This window comes from Tupaia chinensis, unplaced genomic scaffold (assembly GCF_000334495.1).
Source record: "Tupaia chinensis unplaced genomic scaffold, TupChi_1.0 Scaffold141044_1, whole genome shotgun sequence".
NCBI lineage: Eukaryota > Metazoa > Chordata > Mammalia > Scandentia > Tupaiidae > Tupaia > Tupaia belangeri.
In genome coordinates this window covers 325,391-346,159 of record NW_006200910.1, presented here as the reverse complement: position 1 = coordinate 346,159, position 20,769 = coordinate 325,391, and the positions used below count along the sequence as shown (strand labels likewise).

Here is a 20,769-nt window from a genome sequence, read left to right as displayed (position 1 = left end):
ATAAATATATATTATACATTATATATGTATATATTTTATATACTATATAATGATTATGTATTAGACATATAAAATATATACTATATGACTATATATTATACGTGCATATTTTATATATGTATAATATATTACACATGTTTTATATGTAACATATAATCACTATATAGTATTATATACATATGTTATAAATATATACATATAATATATATCTCATACTACTGAGTCTAAACAGTGTAAAGTTAAAGCAGATAGCTAAGGCACTGTATAAGCTGTAGACACCAGGCGACAGTCAAGAGAATGTAAGTAAACAGTAGTTGAAAAAAAAAATCTACCAGTATGTAGTTCAGGAACTAAACTAATTAGGGTAACTAATCAGCCAATGCTAAATGTGTAAATGAACTCCCTATTCAAATTTTGTCTTCAAAATAAGGTTCAGACTTACCTTTTCTCCTAGTTCTTTATACTTGGGCTCCAGATTCTTACAGTGACCACACCAAGGGGCATAAAATTCAATCAGCACATCCTTATCTTCATTGTTTACTATTTCATCAAAATTTTCTGCTACCACTACCTGAAAAACACAGAAGATCCTGTAGTCAGTAAGGCAAGATGATAAATAAACTTGCAAGCTACATGTCTTTCTGGATCTAATCCCTCTCAAAGTTGATTTGTGATAGCTAAAAATAAGTCATGGAAACCCAAATCACATTTAAACACTCTATAAGAGATGTTGCCAACTAGAAACCAACTCATTCCCACGCCTGTCACCTGGCAAAGTATGCTCAGGAAGACACAGGTAATATAGGTGCTACTTAGTCATTCCTTAAAATAATTTCAAAGCAGGGCTGGCAGGTGACACAGTGGCTGGGGTGCGGGACTCCCACATGGTTGATTGCAATTTGAGTCCTAGACTTGGGAGTTTGTGTTCTCACTTTCCCTTTTTCTCTCTCTGGGGAAATTTGGCAAGAAAAAAAAAAAAAGAAAGAAAGAAGAATAAAATAAGAAATTCTTTAAAAGCAGGTGGCATGGTAGTAGGCCCTAGACTCCCACATGGCTAAGGTTCAAGTTCTGGACCTGATGGCTTGCTTTCTCATTTTCCCCCTTTCTCTGTGTATCTCCGGTGAGCACATATGCCCTGCAGAACCTCTATAAAAATAAATAAATAAGTAAAATTAAAAAAAAAAAAAAAAAGAAATCTTTTTGGAGAGATTTGCTATAGGGCGTGTGTGCTCTCCAGAAAGACAGAGAGACAGGAAGTGAGAAATCACTCCCAACCTATCAGAAATTCCTTCAGAAAGCTCTATGAGGGAACCAGCAGTTAGCGTAATGGCTATGTCACCGCTGGACTCCCACGTAGTCGACCGCGGTTCGCATCCTGGACCCGGTGGCTTAAAACTCACGCCGGGCGCATGTGCGTGCGTGCCCAAGACCCCGAGAGAATGGAGGAGAAGGGATTGCGGCGTGACCATCCCCCCTGGGGTGTGATTTCTCACTTTCTGTTTCTATGTCTCTGTCTGTCTGTCTGGCAAGCGCCCACGCCCTATAGTGAAAACCTCTCCAAAAAAAGAAAGAAAAAAAAAAGAAAGCTCTATGAAAGTTTCATATTTTGGGACCAGCAGTTGGCATAATGGCTTTGTCGCTGGACTCCCATGTAGTGGGCTGCGGTTCAAGTCCTGGACCTGGTGGCTTAAACTCATGCTGGGCATGTGTACGTACATGCCCAAGATCCCATGAGGAGAATGGAGGAGAAGGGATTGCAGCATGGCCATCCCCCCTGGGGTGTGATTTCTGGTGTTCTGTCTCTCTGACTCTCTCTGTCTTTCTGGTGAGTGCAAGCGCCCTATAGCAAAAACCTCTAAAAAAAAAAAGTTTTATATTTATACTTCTACCCACACTAATAAGCATTATGAGCTCTGTCAGTGTTTTTCTATGACTCAGGAAAAATAAGACATTAAAAAAAAGAAACAAAAAAACCCCAACAAGGCCTTCATTTAGATCCCAGCATCCTTGGACTCAAAAAATGAGGAACAGCTTTCACTCATAGGCTTGGTGAAGCCGTGAACACCTCACCTTTACAGGCCCATCGTTGCTCTCTGGGATAGGCTCTGACTTCAGGTATCTCTTCAGGTTGCCATCGAAATAATCCTGCAGGAACCTCTCCAGAGCCTTGCCATCACGCCTGCAATCATAAAGACAAGGGTCAGGTTAATTTACTCCCCCTACTTAGAAGGTTAAAAGCAACTTTTCCTATGTATTTTAGCTTTGATTTCAAGGATGGAAAAAAAAAGGGGGGGGGGTGTTTCTTTTCTCTCAGTATACAGAATTACTGACCGAACAACAAACAAACCACTTCCTTCTATTTCTAATGTGTCCTTTGTGGATCAGAAAATTGAAAGAAAAAAGAAACATTAGTCTTGAAGTTTTTTTTTCTTAATTGCCAGAAGGCATGTGCACTCATCAGAGAAAGTAAGAGATATCCTCAATGGGCTATGGCCACACTACAATCCTTTTTCCTCCTTTTCTCCATCCTATTAGGATTAGGGGCATGCATGCACACATATGCTTCTGCCATGTTTTTCAAGATGCTAGGATTGAGATTCCAGTCAATCATGTGGGATCCAGCTCTATATGCACTATGCTTAACCACTGTGCTAGAGCTCTTTTTTTTGGAGAGGTTTTTGTTATAGGGCGTGTGCGCTCACCAGAAAGACAGAGACAGACAGACAGAATGCGAGAAATTACCCCCCAGAGGGAATGGCCATGCTACAATCCCTTCTCCTCCAATCTCCTCTTGGGATCTTGGGCACACACGCACCTGCGCCTGGCTTGAGTTTAAGCCACCAAGTCCAGGACTCAAACCACAATAGACTACATGGGAGTCCAGCGACAGCCATTATGCCAACTGCTGGTCCCAATTTACTGTAATACTTCTAATGACAGAGTAGAATCATGTAAGAATTTCAAACTTCCATCCTCTCACTACTTTCCAGAATTCATTAAATATCTATAAATTTTAAAATAATTACTTCATTTAACTTTATTTATTTATTTAAATTTGACAGGGGTGGGGGGAGAAAGTGAGAAAGCAAGCTTCCTGGTCCAAGACTAGAACCATGGTTGGCCACGTGGGAGTCCAGCACCCCCAATCACCATGCCACCTGCCGCCCCTATAATACCTATAATTAAGTTAACCGACAAAAATAACAAACATCTTGACTAGAAGATCTTCACGTCCCAATGTTGTTCCTTATAAATTCTCAGTAATGAAAAGGCTTTAATAGTTTCCTTATAGAATCAAATCTCAAACTCACACAAACTTGCAACTTACGAGAACTCCTCCTGCATGACAAACTTCTCTCCTTTAGCAGTTCTGATGGCAACAACGGGAATCTCTCCAGTAGTGCTTTCCAAACCAAAGTCGGAAAGTTCGTGGCTAAAGGTTTTGCGACTAGCTACAGCAAAGTTAAGTTTGTGTCCAGCATCCAGAAATTTCTTTGCCACCATCATCACTCTGTGGGAAACAAGAGATACTTACATTAAAACTATCCCAGGGTGGTAAAAGCACATTTGAAACCGAGAAGCAAGAGGCTAGAAAGCAAAGACTAAGTGCAACCCTCTGGAATCAGCTGAATTTACACTCCTGGGCACTGACATGGGCTTACAGTGTACCAGTGTCTTACTGAATTTCACTGCCAAGTTGGTGGGACCCAACCAACAGTCCATTTCTACTCAGTCTTGCTATATTACATATATATGTCCCTGTAAAATGTACTGCAGGCATAACGACTAATCTAAAAAGGAAGCATATAAGGATAAAAAGCACTAAGTGTCACTAGGCAAGTAGACACAATGTTTTAAGCACTTTTACATTAAATTGGCACCATTTACTGGAAAACTTGGAGTCACTTTGTCACAAGTAAAGGAATACCTATGGAAGACATGCCCAGCAGATTTTTTTTTTTTGGAAAGGTTTTCGCTATAGGGCACATGCGCTCGCTAGACAGACAGAGAGAGACATAGAGACAGAAAGCGAGAAATCACCCCCCAGGGGGGATGGTCACGCCACAATCCCTTCTCCTCCATTCTCCTCTCGGGATCTTGGGCACACACGCACACGCGCCCAGCGTGAGTTTTAAGCCACCGGGTCTGGGACGTGAACCGCGGTCGACTACGTGGGAGTCCAGCGACACAGCTATTACGCTAACTGCTGGTTCCCATGCCCAGCAGATTTTGGAAGTAATTTGTTATTTGTCCTCATAACCTCGAATGTAGTTTCGGAGAGTCAAATGTTCCCATTCTTGTCTGCTCTTTGCTTTTCCATGACACACTGTTAACAGGACTGAGGGAAGGGACATCGTATGCACTGGGTGAACCTATTTACAAATGGAGAACATGACTCTTTTTACCTGTTTCTCCAGTAGTTGGAACCTTTAGCATTCTTTTCATAGTCCACTTCATAGTAAGCTGTCAGTAAGTCCTTGCCCTGTATCAAGTCTTTATTGTCTTCTGTCATGTGAGGGCAGATACCAAAACTGAAACAAAATGACCCAGAATTAACTTTGGCAGTTTTACAATTATATTATAGAATTATCACAAAGTAACCGATAAAAGGAAAATTATTTGACATTTAGGACAAGTACTGAGCAATATACTTTACAGGTCACAACAGGAGTTGTAGGGCTATATATACATCAGTGTTTTAATATAAAACTAAACCATTAACATTATACACCCTTGAGTAAGGCTTCAATACAAATTTTAATTATTATTATTACACACTCTCATATAAGCTATTTAAGCCAGACATGGTTCTATTTAATAAATGAGGTAAACAACTAACATAAAGCAAAGAAATCCTAGACAAGATGTGAAGAGATAAAGTACTCACATATTTTCCTGGATAAACTTTTTAATCTTGCCACTGGTCATTTTCTGTTCTTTATATGCCACTGTCTTGTCCTCAAACTTGTTAGCCAGATGTGAAGGACGAAATAAGGTAATACCCCTTAAAAAAAGAAATGAGTCTTAGCAGGGAGAAGCTGAAGAGCTGCCTACTATCCTGTGAGCTAAGCTCAGACGACCTATTTGGGTCGTCTCTTTTACTATCATCATTCAAGCACATTAAACTCTTTTCTGGGACCACAGACTTGGAAACATAACTTTTCATCAACACTAAAATGTTAACCATCTTATATCAAGTGCAATAATTGGTCAGAAGAAGGACCGGCAGGTGGTCTGGTGGTTACGGGTGCTGGACCCCAACATGGCCAACTGTGGTTTGAGTCCCGGACCTGGCGGCTTGCTTTCTCATTTTCCCTCTCTCTCTTGCTCTGTCCTTCTTTAGTCAAATTTAAATAAAATACATACATACATACATAAAGTTAAATAAAATAATTCTAAAATAATAATAACAATAATCGTGTGTGAGTTTTAAGCCTCTGGATCTGGGACTTGAACTGCAATCGGCCATGTGGGAGTCCAGTGATGTAACCATTAGACTACCTGCTGGTCCCTGTTTGCTATTGTTTTTAAAGGTTTGGAAATTAATGACCTTCTCTAACCCCTTTTTGAACTGATTATAATAAACCTTGCTTGGGATGGAAAGTTTAGAAACCTAGGTTCTAATCCTAGCTCCGTCATTAATTTCAAAGACTTTGGACCAGTATTAGTTTACTCCTTGTGGGCTTTAACTTCTTTTGTTTTTGTTTTTTTTTTTTTGAGAGGTTTTTGCTATAGGGTGCGTGCACTCACCAGACAGAGAGAGAGAGACAGAAAGTGAGAAATCACTCCCCCCCCCCCGGGGGTTATGGCCATGCCCCAATCCCCTCTCCTCCCTCCATTCTGCTCTTGAGATCTTGGGCACGCACGCATACGTGCCCGGCGTGAGTTTGAAGCCACCGGGTCTGGGACGTGAACCGAGGTCGACTACATGGGAGTCCAGTGACATAGCCATTATGCTAACTGCTGGTCCCTGTGGGCTTTAACTTTATAATCAGTTCAAAAGGGGGGTTAGAGAAGGTCATTAATTTCCAAATCTTTAAAAACAATAGCAAACAGGGACCAGGAGATAGTCTAATGGTTACATCACTGGACTCCCACATGGCTGATTGCAGTTCAAGTCTCAGATCCAGAGGCTTAAAACTCACACTAGGCACATATGTGTGCATGCCCAAAATCCTGAGAGGAGAATGGAGGAGAAGGAACTGCGGTATGGCCATCCTTGCTGGGGATCTCTCACTTTCTATCTTTCCGGCAAGCGCGTGCACCCTACAGCAAAAATCTCTCTTTAAAAACAAACAAACAATACAAGCAGAATCCAAGTTACCCTAAAGCTCATATATAATAAAATATAACAGAGCTTGCTCTTACCAAAAGGTACCTGCCCCCTCCTTGAAAATTTACCTCTCACACAGTAAGAAAAATACTTCATTAAATAAAACACCTTTAAGATCCCTTCCAGTTAGAAAGGTTATAGGTTGAAGCAAGTAGGTGGCAAGGTGGTTAAGGTACTGGAGACACAGAGAGGTAAGAGACAGAAAGCGAGAAATCACCCCCCCCCCCCAGGAAGGTTGGCCATGCCGCAATCCCTTCTCCTACATTCTCCTCTCAGGATCTTGGCATGCACATGTGCCTGGCAAGAGTTTTAAGCCGCTGAGTCTGTGATTCAAACTGCAGTCGTCTATGTGGGAGTCACCGCATCATAACTGTTACGCTATTTGCAGGCCCGAGATAACACTGAACTTAAATTCATCAGAAATTTCCTTGTTCTAGGGGCTGGCAGGTAGCACGGTAATTAAGGGTGCTGGACTCCTACGTGGCTGACCAAGGTTCAGGTCCTGGATCTGGTGGCTTGCTTTCTCATTTTCTCTTTCTATCCCTCTCTGGTCAAATTGAAAAATAAATAAATAAAAGTTAAATAAAGTTTTTATTTATTATTTATTTATTTAATTAAATGATGCAGCCAGAAATTTCCTTGTTCTTGGTTTCTAACATCCAATAAACTAAGCTGAAAATATTTTTTTCTTTCAAGTACTACTTAGCCTCTCCCCTAAGCCAAGCTTTTCTCAACCTATTGGAACACTCAAGAAAGCAAGTCTCTTTAATTTCCAGCATTTGGTTCAGCTAAAACTGCACAGGTTTGGTTCTGAGTCACAAGTTTATATCTGGTAGCAGCTTTCCCGGAAAACACCATTACCTTAACTACCAATATCTTTTCTAATTTCTTCCTCCCCACACTAGATGCACCCACATACAATTGTGTTACTTGCTTTTGGCTAGATTTTAGCACCATTAAGTCCTTAAATACCTTTCTTACTCTTCCAGTATTAGCCATTAACTAAATGCTATTAAAACGGGCATTTTCAGGGCTAGCAGGCAGTGAAGTGGTTAAGGCACTGGACTCCCACACAGTTGACCGTGGTTGAGTCCTGGACCTGGCAGTTTGAAACTCATGCTGGGCGCATGTACATGTGTGCCCAAAATCCTGAGAAGAGAACCGACTGCAATGTGGCCCCTGAGGGGGTGATTTTTCCCTTTCTGTCTGTCTCTCTGATGACCGCACACACCCTGTAACAAAAATCTCTCTCCAAAAGCAAAATGAGGGAACCAGCAGTTAGCGTAATGGCTATGTTGCTGGACTCCCACATAGTCGACCGCAGTTCACGTCCCGGACCCGGTGGCTAAAAACTCACGCCAGGCACGTGCGCGCGTGTGCCCAAGATCCCAAGAGGAGAATGGAGGAGAAGGGATTGCGGCGTGACCATCGCCCCTGGTGGGTGATTTCTCGCTATCTGTCTCTATGTCTCTCTCTGGCTGGCTGGCAAGCACATGTGCCCTACAGTGAAAACCTCTCAAAAAAACCAAACAAACAAACAAACAAAACCAGGCATTTTCACAGAACACAGGAACACTACATAGCAAACAAGAACTCAATACAAACATGCTGTAAACAAGAATGTGAACATGGGTAAAATTCCTTCTTTTTCTTGTTTTTTAAGAAAGGGACAGTCACCAACTTCAGAGTAATTATACTCAATAGCAAAAATCAGTTCCAAATGTGATTATTTTCCCCAAATTGTTAGAGGGGACAAGTACTTGCTAGAGGAGAGAAAGAGTGAGCGAGGGAGAAGGGGGTGGGGGAGTGAGACAGAGAAAATGAGAAAGCAGCCCCCATGGGGGATGGCCATGTTGCAATCCCTTCTCTTCCATTTCTCCCTCCTTTCAGGATTTTGGGCATGCACATGCATGTGCCTGGTGTGTCATTCTAGCCACTCAGTCCGAGGCTCAAACCTCAGTTGGCATGTGAGATCCAGTTGCCTTAACCATCATGCCAGTGTCTGGCCCCAAACATGATCTTTAATCATGACATGACCTTAGTGTACACATGAAGTACATGTGAAGACCTTAAAACACCCTTCCTGGGACCAGCAGTTAGCGTAGTTGACTATGTCGCTGGACTCCCACATAGTCGACAGCGGTTCAAGTCCAGGACCCGGCGGCTTAAACTCATGCTGGGCGTGTGTGCGTGCGTGTCTAAGATCCCAAGAGAAGGGACTGTGGCATGGCCATCCCTCCTGGGGGCTGATTTCTTGCTTCTGGCGAGTGCACGAGCCCGATAGCGAAAACCTCCCCCCCCCCCCCAAAAAAAAAAACCCTTCCCATAAGGTCTTTTCAGTAAGATTTCAGGATCAGCCTGAGAAGTGGCCACAGTTAACAAATCAAAGGCTACCAGTGTGGTTATATGGAATGTTTGCTCCCAAGTCACAAATGGCTCCACACCCATTTATATATTCAGTGCTTCTCAATCTAAGAGGTAGCAAAGCATAGTGGTCAAGCCTACTAACTTTGAAGCCATATTTTCTTTCTTTTTTTTTTTTTTAAATCACCAGAAGACTCATGCAGGTGCCAGAGAGAGAAAGAAAGCACCCTCCTTCCCAGTGGAGCATGGTGATGATGTAATCCCTTTCCCTCCATTTTTCCTATCCTGTCAGGGCTTCAGGCACATACGACATGCTTTTTCAAGCTGCCAGAGCTGGAATTTCAATCACTGTTGGCCAATGTGGGATTCAGCTCCTTATGCACTGAGCCTAACCACTGCACCACAGGTGCAGCCCATGAAGCCAGGCTAAGTTCACATCTTAGTTCTGCCTCTTACCACCTGTGAGAAGCTAGACGTATTACCTTATTTTTTCTCTTAAAAAAAAAAAAGACTTACTCAGTTTTATTATTATTGTTTCTTTTTAATTTTTTATTGTAGGGTACATGCCCTCACCAAAGAGAGAGAGAGAAAGCAAGCCACCAAGCCTGGGACTTGAACCATGGTCAACCAGTCAGCCATGTGAGTGTCCAGTGCTGTAACCACCATGCCACCTGCTAACTCCCATCTAACCATATTACTTTACTTCTCTGTGTTAAAATGAGGAAATAATATTAGGTTGTCAGAAAGTCATAATGCATTTTTCCATAGAAAAAATATGTCATGACTTTTTCAATGACTCTATAAAATTAAATAATTTTTAAAAAGTCACCTCCTCCAAGATTTTTTGACACTACTCATCACTCCAAAAGAAGAAAAAAAAATCACTCTTTCTTTGTACTCCTAACACACCTTGTATGTATTTCTATCATAATACTCATATATTTTTACATATATTTACTATATTTACCGGCTCCCTCTATTGGATGCCCCTCAAAAGCAGCAATAATTTCCAGTACTTGACTTAAAGCCTAGCAAGTGCTCAATAAACCTTCTGGGAAAACCAATAAATCCTACCAGTTCACCCAACAACAGCACTTGGTCCAGAGATTTATAAGGGCATTCAAGTAAGTTACTTACTTGCCATTATCGTCATACTCGTTTACCAGCGACTCAATATTGGTGTGTGCAAATCGGTAGTTATCCCTCAAATTGCTGGCTGCTTTTAGAAACTCAGCGTGCTCTTCACTGAATAAATCTTGGAAGAAACCTATATAGAAAATGTCAAACACAGGGAAGAAGCAATTAAGCACAGAGGAAATCAGAACGTTTAATTTTGCTTTAAATTGTTAGAGGGTGCATATTTCACCACAGAGAGAAAAGAAATCCTCAACAGGGCATGACCATGCCACAATCCTTTCTCTTCCAATTTGTGTACCCTGTTGGGATCTGGGGCACATCCGTATACATCACCAGTATTTTTCTTTATTTCCCTCCAAACTTTTGGGGACAGGATTTGAACTGTGGTTGGCCATGTGGGATCTGACTCTCTTAACCACTGAACTATGGGGTCAGGTCCCAAACTTTTATAAATTCCTTGGTTTTTCAAAGCCTTTATTGAATTACAGCAGATAAGCAAAGTAAGACAGGTAGGAGGATCAGCTCTGCTTTGCCATACTATCGTGAGTATTTGAAACAGTATTTAGAATGAAAATTCTTCCTCTACTTTTAAAAGAAAGGGGGGCTGGCAGGTGGAGTGGTGAAGGGTGCTGGACTCTACTTTTTTTTTGAGAGGTTTTTGCTATAGGGCAAAAAACTGCAATCACCAGGAAAGACAGACAGTGAGAAATCACCCCCCTGGGGGGATGGTCATACCGCAATCCCTTCTCCTCCATTCTCCTCTAGGGATCTTGGGCATGCCCACACACATGCCCAACGTGAGTTTAAGCCACTGGGTCTGGGACTCGAACTGCGGTCGATTACATGGGAGTCCAGCAACATAGTCATTATGCCAACTGCTAGTCCCAAGTCGTTTTCTTTCTGACGGTGGTATAATTTGGTGCAAATTGCATAACTTCTTAGTTTCAAGGAGGCTATTTCAGTTATCAGAAGCATTAAATTAGGACAATATGTAAAAATAAATTAAATCACTATTTTTCCTTTTTATGTCTTATTTTTAGAACTTCAAGTCTAGAAAAATGACTGAAATATAAATGATTAGTAAATGCCTATTTGGGGCTGGCAGGTGGCATGGTGGTTGAGGTGTTGGACTCCCACATGGTTGATCATGGTTCAAGTCCTGGACCTGGCAGCTTGCTTTCTTAGCCCCCCTCCCCCCCCATCTCTCTGGTCAAATTAAAATAATTGAATGAATAAATAAAATTAAACAATTATTTTTTAAAAAAGCCTGCTTATGTAAATAAAATTAAACAATTATTTTTTTAAAAAGCCTGCTTATAGTTAACTCCATATAAAATATACAGACTTAATAAAATCCAGGTAAGAGTATCTTTTAGTCAATTTAAATAATAAACCATCTACTGCTAAAAAAGTCAGTTTTATTACAGTAATTAGGAGATTACAAGAAGCACAAATATAGCTTATACGTTTAAATTTACTTTTTTTCTTAATTTGCTATAGGTGTGTGCACTTGCTGGAGAGACAGCTTAAGGGTGTGTGTGTATGTGAGCAATCACCCCCCAGGGGGTTGGGTAGGAGATAGCCTTGCAATCCCCTCTCCTCCAGTCTCCCTTTGGGATTCTAGGCACACAAACACTCTTGAGTGTCTCAAGCTGCCAAGTCCAAGACTTGAAGCACACAGCCAGCCATGTGCAATCCAGCCAACCAACACGTCACTGGCTATCCCTAAATTTACCTTTTAGTCATATGTATCATATATCACACTTAAAAACCCAGAACAAAGAACACCTACAGTGCAGAATGCATTTAATTGGCTCATGTTATTTAAAGAATAAAACGAGGTATTATAACACCAAAAAAGCAGATTGGTGTAAAATACAAGACAAATCCTAGCAATATAACCTTAAATATTAAATTCTCTTATTATTGTGAAAATAGCAGATAGTTATAATTTACTTGTATCTTCCTATCTTAAAACCTGATTTTCCATTTTAACTACCCTATTATGAGTTAAGATTTAAAAAAAATTTTATTTATTCATTCATTTATTTTAATTTGACCATAGAAAGAGAGAGAAAGAAAGTGAGAAAGCAAGCCACCAGGTCTGGGATTCAAACTGTGGTCGGCCATGTGGGAGTCCAGCACCTTTAACCACCATGCCACTTGCAGCCCCAGTTAAGATTTTTTTAAAGAAGCAACAGAAAAAGATAGAGATATTCCTGTAATAATCCCTTAAATGAACTTACTTGCTTTTTTCTTTTTTTTAAAAAAAATTTATTTTATTTTAAATTATTTTATTTAACTTTATTTATTCATTCATTTATTTATTTCAATTTGACTAGAGTGGGATAGAGTGAGAGAAAGAGAGAGAGAGAGAGAGAGAGAAAGCAAAATGCCAGGTCTGGGACTTGAACCAGAGCTGGCCATGTGTAAGTCTAGCATCCTTAATCACCAAACCACTTGCCAGCCTCCATTTTATTTTATTTATTATTACTTTTAAATGTGACCAGAAAGACACACACAGAGAGAAAGAGAAAGTGAAAGAGCAAACCACCAGGTCTGGGACTCGAACCATGGTCAGCCATGTGGGAGTCTAGCACCTAACTACCATGCTGCCTACCAGCCCCATGTTTCTTTCTTTCTTTCTTTCTTTTTTTTTTTTAAATAAGTTTGCTATAGGGCGTGTGCACTCACTAGAAAGTGAAAGTAGAAAGTCACCCTCAAGAGGGGGGTAATCATGCTATAATCTCTTCACCTCTCAGAATTCTAGGTACACACACACATGTGACCACTGTGTTTTTCAAGTCACTGGGTCCAAGACTGGAACTGAGCAGTCAGCCAAATGGGATCAAGCTGCCCCAACCACCATACCTGAAATTAAACCTTTATATCCATAAGAACAGATACCCATGCAAATAGCACAACAATTTCCCCACATTATAGTAATATAGATCTAATTCTGTCAGTTGTTTCTTCAATTGCCCCAAGTGTTCCTAAACTATTAACTTTGTGGTTTTCCCAGACATGGAGGATTTTTGAAATCAAGTTAATAATTCTGTGGTATAATTAAGTATCTGCTACTTACCCACTACAGCGGCATCTTTGTCACTAATAAACTTCTTAAATTCTTCCTCATTCTTGAGAGGAACTGAAGCTGGTCCCGCCTGCTTCTTCAGGTGGCTGACAATTCCATCTAGAAGTCAAAATATAAGTTAGAGCAATACAATTCATATATAATTTTGGAGATGGTAAATATTCATGATTCAAATTCAAAGAGTACTAAAAGGTATTTCTTCCCCCCCTTGTTCCTAGTCACTCAGTTTCTTCCCTACGGTATATGATTTCAGTTTTAGTATATCTTTCCATTTTATGCAAAAATTGATAATTCCATATTTTAAATTATTTTTTAATCTTCAAAACGGCAGCATATACAAACGATGTTCTTTATTTTATTTTTGTCACTTAACACAGTTTAGAGATAACTTAGGTCAACATACATAAAGAGCTATGTCAACCTTTTATTATGGCTGTGCAGTATTCACATTGCATTGAATGTGTCTTTTTTTTTTTTTTTTGGAGAGGTTTCTGCTATAGGGTGCGCTCTCGCCAGAAAGACAGAGAAAGACAGAGACAGAAAGCGAGAAATCACCCCCCAGGGGGGATGGCCACACTGCAATCCCTTCTCCTCCTTTCTCCTCTTGGGATCTTGGGCACACACGCACACACGCCCAGCATGAGTTTAAGCCACTGGGTCTGGGACTCGAACCGTGGTTGACTATGTGGGAGTCCAGTGACATAGCCATTACATTAACTGCTGGTCCTGAATGTGTCATAATTTAATCAGCCACAATTGATGGACATTCATTTCTAATCTCACGTTGTAAAAATTATGTGATAAATACCTGGTATTGATATCATTTTGCACATGATAGAGTACTGTATATACACAGAGGAAACTCCTAGAAGTGGATTCAGTGGGGTCAAAGGGCACATGCATTTGTGATAGTTAAACTTTCCTCCCCAGAAGTTTATCTGTTATTTTTGTCTCCTCTCTCTCCACTTCCAAGTAAATTCTATATGGCAAGAGATTTTTGTTTTGCTCTCTGATCCGTCCTTAGCTCTAAGAATAGTGCCAAATACATAAAAATTCCAATAAACATCTGTTTTTCAAATAAATTATATGACTAGATACATCCTTATTCTCAAGAACCATAAAGAAGCATATGTAGCCTTCCATTTTTGTTAGTTTTTGCTTTTTTTAGGTTTTTGCTATAGGGTACATGCCCTCTGGAGAGAGAGAGAAAGAAAAAGAAACCACCACCCAGGGGGTATAGCTATGTCACATCCCTTCTCCTCTACTCTCCTCCCAGGACTTTGGGCATGCATGCACATGCGCCTGACATCTCTCTCAAGCCACCAGGTCTGGGACTCAAATCACAAAGTTGCCCACGTGGGATCCAGCACCTTAACCACCAAACTACCTGCTGGCCCTAGCCTTCCATTTTTAAAGCAGAAAATGCAGTGATTTGTTAGCTTGTATGAGAGTTTAGCTATGTATAGGTCAGATCATACCATGAATAGCATCCTGTCATAAGCACATTTTCTTATTGAGGAACAACAGGCTAGTTAAGCCAAAGAGTTAAAATAACCACATATAAAAAAATATATGTATATATTTTAATCTCCTAAGCCTAGTTGATAGACCATTAATTGTACTTTCTCCTTAAGAGTCCACTGAATCCATTCCTAGGCTCGAAATGCTCATAGGCCAGAGGCAGTGACAGTCTTCCACCTCCATGAGCTCCTCTTCCTGTGTTCTCTAATGATTTGCTAGCTGCAGAAGGCACATTACCATTTAACTCTTTCAACATGATTGAGCCTGTTTTGCATTTTTTTCTTTAGGTTTTTGCCATAGGGCACTTACACTCACTAAAGAGAGACAGAGACAGAGAGAAAGTGTGAAATCACCCTCCAGGAGGTATGACCACACCACAATCCCTTCTCCATTATCCTTCTGGGATCTTGGGTATGCACGCACATGCCTCCAGGTCTGGATCAAGGCTGGCCTAGTGGGAGTCCAGTGCCTTAACCACCACACACCTGCTGGTCCCCTATTTTGCATTTCTAAGGGACTTCTTTTCCTTATCTTTTCACAGATTTTTTTTCTTCCCTTTAAACATTTTCCTCAACTCCCAGTGGAAGGGTTTTATCAATAGGTTAAACAAATCAAACAAGATTTGTAAGCACACTTAAAGTTTATAAAATGCAAGCACGGGGGAAGATCATTTCAGGCTATGAATACAGCCCAGGCAAAGGTACTGAGGTCAGTCTTGAGATCACAGGTAGGGCCAATGTCATGCAGGGCTTTATATATGAATAGCAATACATACACTAAAAAATGCTGTCTCTTAAAACCCCCAACTCAACCCCTTTCCTCTTAGCTTTCCATCACGACAAGCTAATGTGTGCTTGATTATTTGAAAAATGTAAGATAAAACTGTCTTTCCTCATATAAGAATATTTTTTTCCTCATCAATTAGGAGCACCAACGGATCCCACTTACCTCTCAAATGTTATCTCTTATCCTGATCATACTCTAACCACGTGGTCTTTCTGTCCTTTGAACACTTCAAGTTCAGTTACACATCAAGGTCTTTTTGTACCTGCTTTCCCTCTGCCGGAAACTCTGTGGCCAAGATCTTCTCATGTCTGGCTCCTTGCTATCATTTATGTCTCAGTGCGAAGACTGCTTTCCTGATCACTCTAATCATGGGTTCTTCCACCCCAATTACTATCACATCATTTATTTATTTTTCTTTTTTAATGCTCTTATTGCTAACTGAATTCATATAATACACACATATTTTTTACTTTATATTTTTAAGTTTATTTCTTCTGAGACAGGCAGATGTGCGTGCATGCACACATCACAAACACCCAAGAGAAGGGAGGGGCAGGCATTCCAGTTAGGGTTCCTAGCCCAGATTATGGACATGCACATGCATATAGTTTTGCTCAGCGAAATCCTGGGACATAAACCCAAGAACCCTTCCATGTGGGTACAGCTACACTACCACCTGCCACCACCTGGTCCTGACTTCATTTCTGTGATAAGATATACATAAAATAATATAAAATCCACCATTTAAACCATTTTAAAGTAAACAGCTCCACAGCATTAAGTATACTCACATTGCTGTACAACTAATCTCCAACTGTTTTTTCTTTTTTTAAAAAATCATTTTACTTATTTATTTGTTTGTTTTAATTTGACTAGAGAGGGGCGGGGGGAGGGGGGAGTGAGGAAGAAAGCCATCAGGTCCAGGACTTGAATTATAGTCAGCCATGTGGGAATCCAGCACCTTTAACCACCATGCCACCTGCCAGTCCCTTTCCTTTTCTTTCTTTTTTCCCCAAAGAATTATTTTTATTTAACTTTATTTATTCATCCATTCCAATCTGACTGGAGAGGAAGAGAGAGAGAGAAAGCGAGAAAGCAAGCCACCAGGTCCAGGACTTGAACCACGGTCGGCCATGTGGGAGTCCCAGCACCCTTAGCCACCACGCCACCTGCCAGTCTCTTTTCTTTTTTAATAGAGAGATTTTTACTATAGGGCACATGTGCTCACCCAAGAAACAATAACGTAACCATTATGCCATCTGCCGGTCCCACAGAGACATTCTTTATTCATGAGATTGTGTGTATGAGAGAGAGACAGAAAGAGAGACATATGCAACCTTCACAGGGTCTGGTCACACTCCTATCCCCTCTTCCTTTAGTCCTCTAGTCCAGCAAATCTTGAGCATTTACACACAATCCCATTGTGTTTCAAGCCAACTAGAATTGGGATTTAAACTGTTGTTGCCATATGAGATCCACTTTTTTTTTTTTAAAGAGGCGTGTGTGCTCCAGAGACAGAGACAGTGAGAGAGAAAGTGAGATATTATCCGCCAGGGAGGATGGCTACGCTGCAATCCCTTCCCCATCTTCTCCTGGGACCTTGGACATGCACATACATGTGCCTGGGGTGATTTATGAAGCCACTGGGTCCGGGACTCAAACTGTGGTCAACCATGTGGAAGTCTAGTGACATAACCACTACACCATGTGCTGCGCCCATGGATCCATTCTTTGTGAGAGTTCAGTGCCCTTAACCAACATGCCACCTGGTGGCCCTGGGATCCATTCTTTTGAGCAGAGCATGACCACTATGCCACGGGACCAGCCCTCCAGAACTATTTACATCTTGTAAAACTAAAACTCTACCCATACACTACTTCTTCTTCCCTCTCTCCCAGCCCATTACAACCACCTTTCTGCTGTCGCTATAAATTTGACTACTGTAGGTTCCTCAGATTAAGTAGAATCAAATAGTATTTGCTATTTGTGACTGACTTGGTCCATTTAGCATGTCTTCAAGGTTTATCTGTACTGTAGTTCGTATCAAGAATTTTTTCCTTTGAAAGGCTGAATAATATTCTATACACAACAAATTTTATTTGTCCATCCATCAATGGACATTTGCGTTACTTCTATCTTTTGACTACTGAAGTTTAAAAAAAAAAAAAAAAAAAAAAAAAAAAACTGAAGGGAAGTCCTTAGTGTCCTCAGCCTGGAAAGACCTTCAGTGTAAACCCAAGTCTCATTAAATGGCAGAGCCATTCTGAAGAGTCCTATGAGAAAAAAAGAGCATGGCAATCACTGGAATTATCTGGTCAGACATCAGAAAACCCTTGTAGATATCTTCAATGTGGGAGGCCTTCTGCATAAGCTCAGGTCTCATTATACATTAGCAAGTTCATTTGGGCAGGAGCTGTTTCTGGTGGGTCATTGGAAAAGTCATGACGTATTTTTTTGTATGTTTCTCTATGCAAAAATGCATCGTGACTTTTCTGATGACCCAATATGTTGTTTATATGGCAAAACCTTGAAGTGTTGTGATAGCCGTGTTAAATATCAGAGACTGCACTGGAGGAAGACCCTATGGGTATGAAGAGTACAGCAAAGAGTTTGTTGTGGTTCAATCTGGTGACCCACCAGAGACTCTGCAGTGGACAGCACCATGAAGAATGTAGTGTGGGCGAGGACTTAACTTTGAAGCCAGCATTTATCAGTCACCAAAAAAACCATAAATGTAGAAATGTGGGAAATCCTTTACTGAAACTCAGTCATAAATCAGAAAATCTATGCTGATTGAAACTATGCACGTGACTACTCTAGGGAAGTTTATAGTGTTCAATACTTAAAGTAATCAGGATTTCATGTGGAGAAAACTTCTTTGAATGTAAATTATGAGAATAAACCTTCAGTCAAAGTTTAGACATCGTAGTGTCCACACACACTCGATAGTCCTCTGAATGGGACAAAATGAGAAAACTTTTAGATGAACTCATTCCTGAACCAAACATGAAAGGATACACAACAGAAGTGAACCTCGATAATCTAATATGTGGTAGATGTGCAGAATAGGGCAGCAAAGGAGACAACAAAAGAGCTGACACTGCCAAATTCCAAGAGGTAGAATAAAGTTAGAGTAACCAGGCAGCATGTCATTGCCAAAGAATGGACAGGTAGATCAATAGGAAAATAGCTCAACTGGTCTTGATAAAGGAGCAGAAGGCCTGCTTGGTGGCACAGCAGTAACACACTGCCCAGATGATGTTGGATCTATGTGAGGGTCACAAGCTCAGTCTCCTGGTCAATTTATGCACCAGCCATGAGCACTCCTGAACCTGGTTAGCTGAGAAGGCTGGTGGGCAGGGGAGTAGACCATGGTGTGAGACCTTGGTGAAGGTGCTTATCTCTCCCTCCCTCCTGTCTGTCACTCTCATACAAGAAATAGACCTTCAAAAATAAATTTTAAGGCAGAAGTTCCAATGAAAAAATGGTCATCTTTTCAACAAATGGTACTGAAACAACTACTCAGCCACATTAAGAAGACACATCTTACACCTTTCACAAAAAGTAATTCAAAATACATGATGGACCAAACTATAAAACAAAACTATAAAACTCCTAGAAGATAATGCAGGAACAAAATCTAGGTCATCTTGGATTTGGCAGTGACATTTTAGACACAACATCGAAAAGCCAAAAGCACAATCCATGGAAGAAAAAAGTTCAACTTAATTAAAGTTATAAACTTCATGGGACCAGCAGTTAATGTAATGGCTATGTTGCTGGACTCTTGTGTAGTTGACTGCAGTTCGAGTCCCGGACCTGGTGGCTTAAACTCACGCTGGGCACGTGTGTGTGCGTGCCCAAGATCTCGAGAGGAGAATGGAGGAGAAGGGATTGTGGTATGGCCGTCCCCCCTGGGGGGTGATTTCTTGCTCTCTGTCTCCCAGTCTTTCTGTCTTTCTGGCAAGCACACGTGCCCTATAGCAAAAAAAAAAAAAAAAAAAAAAACCCCCCCCCCCCCCCCAAAAAAAAAAACCCTTCCCATAAGGTCTTTTCAGTAAGATTTCAGGATCAGCCTGAGAAGTGGCCACAGTTAACAAATCAAAGGCTACCAGTGTGGTTATATGGAATGTTTGCTCCCAAGTCACAAATGGCTCCACACCCATTTATATATTCAGTGCTTCTCAATCTAAGAGGTAGCAAAGCATAGTGGTCAAGCCTACTAACTTTGAAGCCATATTTTCTTTCTTTTTTTTTTTTTTAAATCACCAGAAGACTCATGCAGGTGCCAGAGAGAGAAAGAAAGCACCCTCCTTCCCAGTGGAGCATGGTGATGATGTAATCCCTTTCCCTCCATTTTTCCTATCCTGTCAGGGCTTCAGGCACATACGACATGCTTTTTCAAGCTGCCAGAGCTGGAATTTCAATCACTGTTGGCCAATGTGGGATTCAGCTCCTTATGCACTGAGCCTAACCACTGCACCACAGGTGCAGCCCATGAAGCCAGGCTAAGTTCACATCTTAGTTCTGCCTCTTACCACCTGTGAGAAGCTAGACGTATTACCTTATTTTTTCTCTTAAAAAAAAAAAAGACTTACTCAGTTTTATTATTATTGTTTCTTTTTAATTTTTTATTGTAGGGTACATGCCCTCACCAAAGAGAGAGAGAGAAAGCAAGCCACCAAGCCTGGGACTTGAACCATGGTCAACCAGTCAGCCATGTGAGTGTCCAGTGCTGTAACCACCATGCCACCTGCTAACTCCCATCTAACCATATTACTTTACTTCTCTGTGTTAAAATGAGGAAATAATATTAGGTTGTCAGAAAGTCATAATGCATTTTTCCATAGAAAAAATATGTCATGACTTTTTCAATGACTCTATAAAATTAAATAATTTTTAAAAAGTCACCTCCTCCAAGATTTTTTGACACTACTCATCACTCCAAAAGAAGAAAAAAAAATCACTCTTTCTTTGTACTCCTAACACACCTTGTATGTATTTCTATCATAATACTCATATATTTTTACATATATTTACTATATTTACCGGCTCCCTCTATTGGATGCCCCTCAAAAGCAGCAATAATTTCCAGTACTTGACTTAAAGCCTAGCAAGTGCTCAATAAACCTTCTGGGAAAACCAATAAATCCTACCAGTTCACCCAACAACAGCACTTGGTCCAGAGATTTATAAGGGCATTCAAGTAAGTTACTTACTTGCCATTATCGTCATACTCGTTTACCAGCGACTCAATATTGGTGTGTGCAAATCGGTAGTTATCCCTCAAATTGCTGGCTGCTTTTAGAAACTCAGCGTGCTCTTCACTGAATAAATCTTGGAAGAAACCTATATAGAAAATGTCAAACACAGGGAAGAAGCAATTAAGCACAGAGGAAATCAGAACGTTTAATTTTGCTTTAAATTGTTAGAGGGTGCATATTTCACCACAGAGAGAAAAGAAATCCTCAACAGGGCATGACCATGCCACAATCCTTTCTCTTCCAATTTGTGTACCCTGTTGGGATCTGGG

At 40.7% G+C, this 20,769-nt stretch overlaps 1 protein-coding gene across 1 annotated transcript in view; it reads right to left on the bottom strand.

Moving 5' to 3' along the window:
* PDIA3 (protein disulfide isomerase family A member 3) overlaps nucleotides 1–20,769 on the bottom strand; it is a gene marked incomplete at its 5' end in the record, with an annotated part of 42,802 nt that overhangs the window by 5,085 nt on the left and 16,948 nt on the right. Inside the window, 6 exons of the mRNA XM_006162871.3 lie at nucleotides 443–571; nucleotides 2,071–2,179; nucleotides 3,329–3,511; nucleotides 4,407–4,532; nucleotides 4,889–5,005; nucleotides 20,456–20,585. Coding sequence (XP_006162933.1) covers nucleotides 443–571; nucleotides 2,071–2,179; nucleotides 3,329–3,511; nucleotides 4,407–4,532; nucleotides 4,889–5,005; nucleotides 20,456–20,585 — 794 coding nt within the window. The remainder of the gene's footprint in view (nucleotides 1–442; nucleotides 572–2,070; nucleotides 2,180–3,328; nucleotides 3,512–4,406; nucleotides 4,533–4,888; nucleotides 5,006–20,455; nucleotides 20,586–20,769) is intronic.